The sequence below is a fragment of the Etheostoma spectabile genome, chromosome 23 (assembly GCF_008692095.1).
Source record: "Etheostoma spectabile isolate EspeVRDwgs_2016 chromosome 23, UIUC_Espe_1.0, whole genome shotgun sequence".
Classification (NCBI taxonomy): Eukaryota; Metazoa; Chordata; class Actinopteri; order Perciformes; family Percidae; genus Etheostoma; species Etheostoma spectabile.
The window spans coordinates 771,374-774,127 of record NC_045755.1 but is presented as its reverse complement, the minus strand read 5'-3'; the positions used below and the strand labels follow the sequence as shown (position 1 = coordinate 774,127).

General features: G+C 44.0%; 1 protein-coding gene across 4 annotated transcripts in view; it reads left to right on the top strand.

Moving 5' to 3' along the window:
• ttll12 (tubulin tyrosine ligase-like family, member 12) overlaps positions 1–2,754 on the top strand; it is a 114,392-nt gene that overhangs the window by 62,686 nt on the left and 48,952 nt on the right. For 2 of the 4 annotated variants that reach the window (XM_032505302.1, XM_032505301.1), the window contains exons 12-13: positions 1,541–1,609; positions 2,051–2,189. In XM_032505302.1, coding sequence (XP_032361193.1) covers positions 1,541–1,609; positions 2,051–2,189 — 208 coding nt within the window. The remainder of the gene's footprint in view (positions 1–1,540; positions 1,610–2,050; positions 2,190–2,754) is intronic. The other 2 variants (XM_032505305.1, XM_032505304.1) reach the window with 2 other exon arrangements.

The following is a 2,754-nucleotide window of genomic DNA, read 5'->3' as shown; positions in this document are numbered from 1 at the left end:
GTTTCTTCCCTCAAGCCAAATGTGTCTCAGCTGTGTGAGAGGAAGGTCTCTGGCAGCAAGGATTAAGCAAGAGAAGCCTATGTTCTGAAGAACCGTTCATGAAGAAACCATAATGTTGAGGAACTGTTCATAAAGAAGATGGGATCAGTTGTGGTCCTTTTTTGGGAATACTTGAAACACATTTTTTGTGGAACACTTGATGCGGCCCAGCCAAACCCAGACTCTACCTTCAGCGGCCCCCAGGTAAGTGTAGTTTGAGACCCCTGGATTAGAGTCTGGCAACTGGTCACTCTGCCTAACAAACAATAAAAATTCAGTCATTATATATGTAATTTATACAAGGTTGCTAGTGTCAATGTATTGGCCGTGCACTGGCTGCTTGTGCTTTTTCTTCAATCGTGTGTGGAACATGATCGAACAGAGGATGCCTCCACGTCAGATTGGCCAACGCGTCAAAAGCTTTCCCGTACTTTTTGACAAGCGTCCTTGACAAGGCGGCCTGAGCTTCTTCTGCAGCTCAAGTCGGCGGTGGTGTTGACGTACAGTAAGCTATCACAGTTGTTAAGACACAAGCAAATTCATGATGTGAGATCAAATGTAATCTGGGGTCCAGGTGTTTGTTTGAAGAAACTGTTGCTTGCTTTATGATGGTTGAATATGTGGTAGAGCAAGAAAAAGGGGAATTTTTGCCTTGCTGATAAGCAGCTGGTTTATAACCGCTCTTGCCTTTTAATAACATTGTCTCCATGGCTTCCCTATGGTGGCCCTGAACTGCAAACCATGACAGCAAATCACCTAAAAATATTCTATGTGCCACAGAACCAATCAGGACAAGGATCAGAGAAATGTAAAACCATGCAGTCATCATCTAGAGACTTTTCATTAACTGCAAACCCTTTTCCACCACTGGAGTTTTTCTCCATTGCTCTGGTGGGTGTTTACATCCTTCAGGCCTGTGATAGTGAAGTGTTACAGCACCTGGCTGATAACTGTCAACAGAAAACATCCAGACTGCTCACTGCTCTTGGTGACATAAACGGAGCAAACCTCAACAAAATACAGATAGCACATCCATACAACCACTACTGGCTCCCCCCAGGGATGTGTGTCCTCCCAAAAGCTCTTCTTCCTTCACACCAACGACTGCACCTAAGGAGACCTGTCCGCTAAGTAATCAGTGATCGCCATCATCTGGGATGGTGACGAGTCTGCATACAGACGAGGCCCTCTTGTGTGGTCAGAACAACCTGGACTTAAATGGTCTTTTTAACTCACTGCCCCCCATTAACATACTCAACAGAACTGGGTTTAGCTGTGGAATCCTTTTGGTTTTAGCGATCCATGAACCCTCAGGACATGAAGTGGACGCCCAACATCGACACCATCCAGTCGGTTCTCTGCACATCCATCACTGTGTGGTTTGAATTGGCCACCATGATGAAGAGAAACTCATCAAACAAAATAACTACCACATGAATACATTCTGTTTTCATAAAGTTGTTATAAGTCTGGTAATAAGAATTTGAATCTCTGTCTCTAGGTGCACTACGATGAGTTCATCCCCATGTTTGAGAAGCAGTACCCACAGTATCCATGGAAGGAGGTAGAAGTAAGTGTAAACTCTTGGTCCTTTGAACAAGGATCTAATACCTGCCTTTTAACTCTTTACAAACTGAGCTCTGTGTCGGGAGGAGCAGTTCTGTTGTACATCAGGCTGCTTACCATCCAGCGTGTCCCAAGCCTCACAATGTCAATCCCAGGTTATGTTGTTTTGAAGGGCTTATTTCTGATGTTTCTTGTGTTCAGGTCCTTTTTTTAATTATGTCCTTTTTCTTCTGTTGTCTTTTCACTTCTGTCATGGTAATCAGAGTGGGTGTAAGTAGTACAACATCTGTCTTATTTTAGTTCCTTATGAAATGTTTTAATGATCAAAAGTCACTCAATAATGCAGCAAAAAAGGATTTGTATGTCCCAATATGTGATGATGCATTTAATACAGTTGTTTTTGTTGTGCACTTTTCTAACACTTTCTTTCCCCTACCTCTCACAGGCAGAGATATTTTGTGCGTTCAAGGAGCTCTTCCAGGCAGCTTCTTCTCGGCCGGCTCCTAATGGTATAGGTTCCTACCCGTCATCCCGAGCCATCTATGCCGTAGACCTCATGCTGAAGTGGAGTACTGGGCAAAATGGTGAGCATTTGTTCTTCGAGAGAAAGAAAGGGAGATGGTGAGACTGAATTGAGGCATTGAGGTTCACCGTTCACCGGACTGCTAAGTCTGATCACCGGTAACACAATTGATTTTCTCCAAAAGATGAATTCTGCTCAACTTCTCGGTGTAGTTTTTTTCCTGCAGCCCCCCCATCGCCATAGCCCAAATGCACTATGAATGAAAAGATTGTTTTAGCCAAACTGACGGAGTCTATTTCATCCTAAGCCTATTTCATCAGCATGGTAAAGAAGCATCTACGGTAGCATTACTGGGAGCCTGAACCCAAAATGTTTCAGAGGCCATTACTCAGCGTAAGAAATTAACGCTCTCCAGTGTCCAAATACGGGTCAATTTTCAGTTGGCGAATAAATTGGAGAGGGCTATCGGCCACATGGCGAGTAATTAATTGTACCAAAATAGTTTCGTTTTTCAGTCTTCATTTTGGTAAAGGCACAGCTACTTTCTTCTGTTCCTCTGCTGTCTGCACGTCAGAGCTTTGCGAGGGCGGTCCGACACACCCACACACACACACACACACACACAC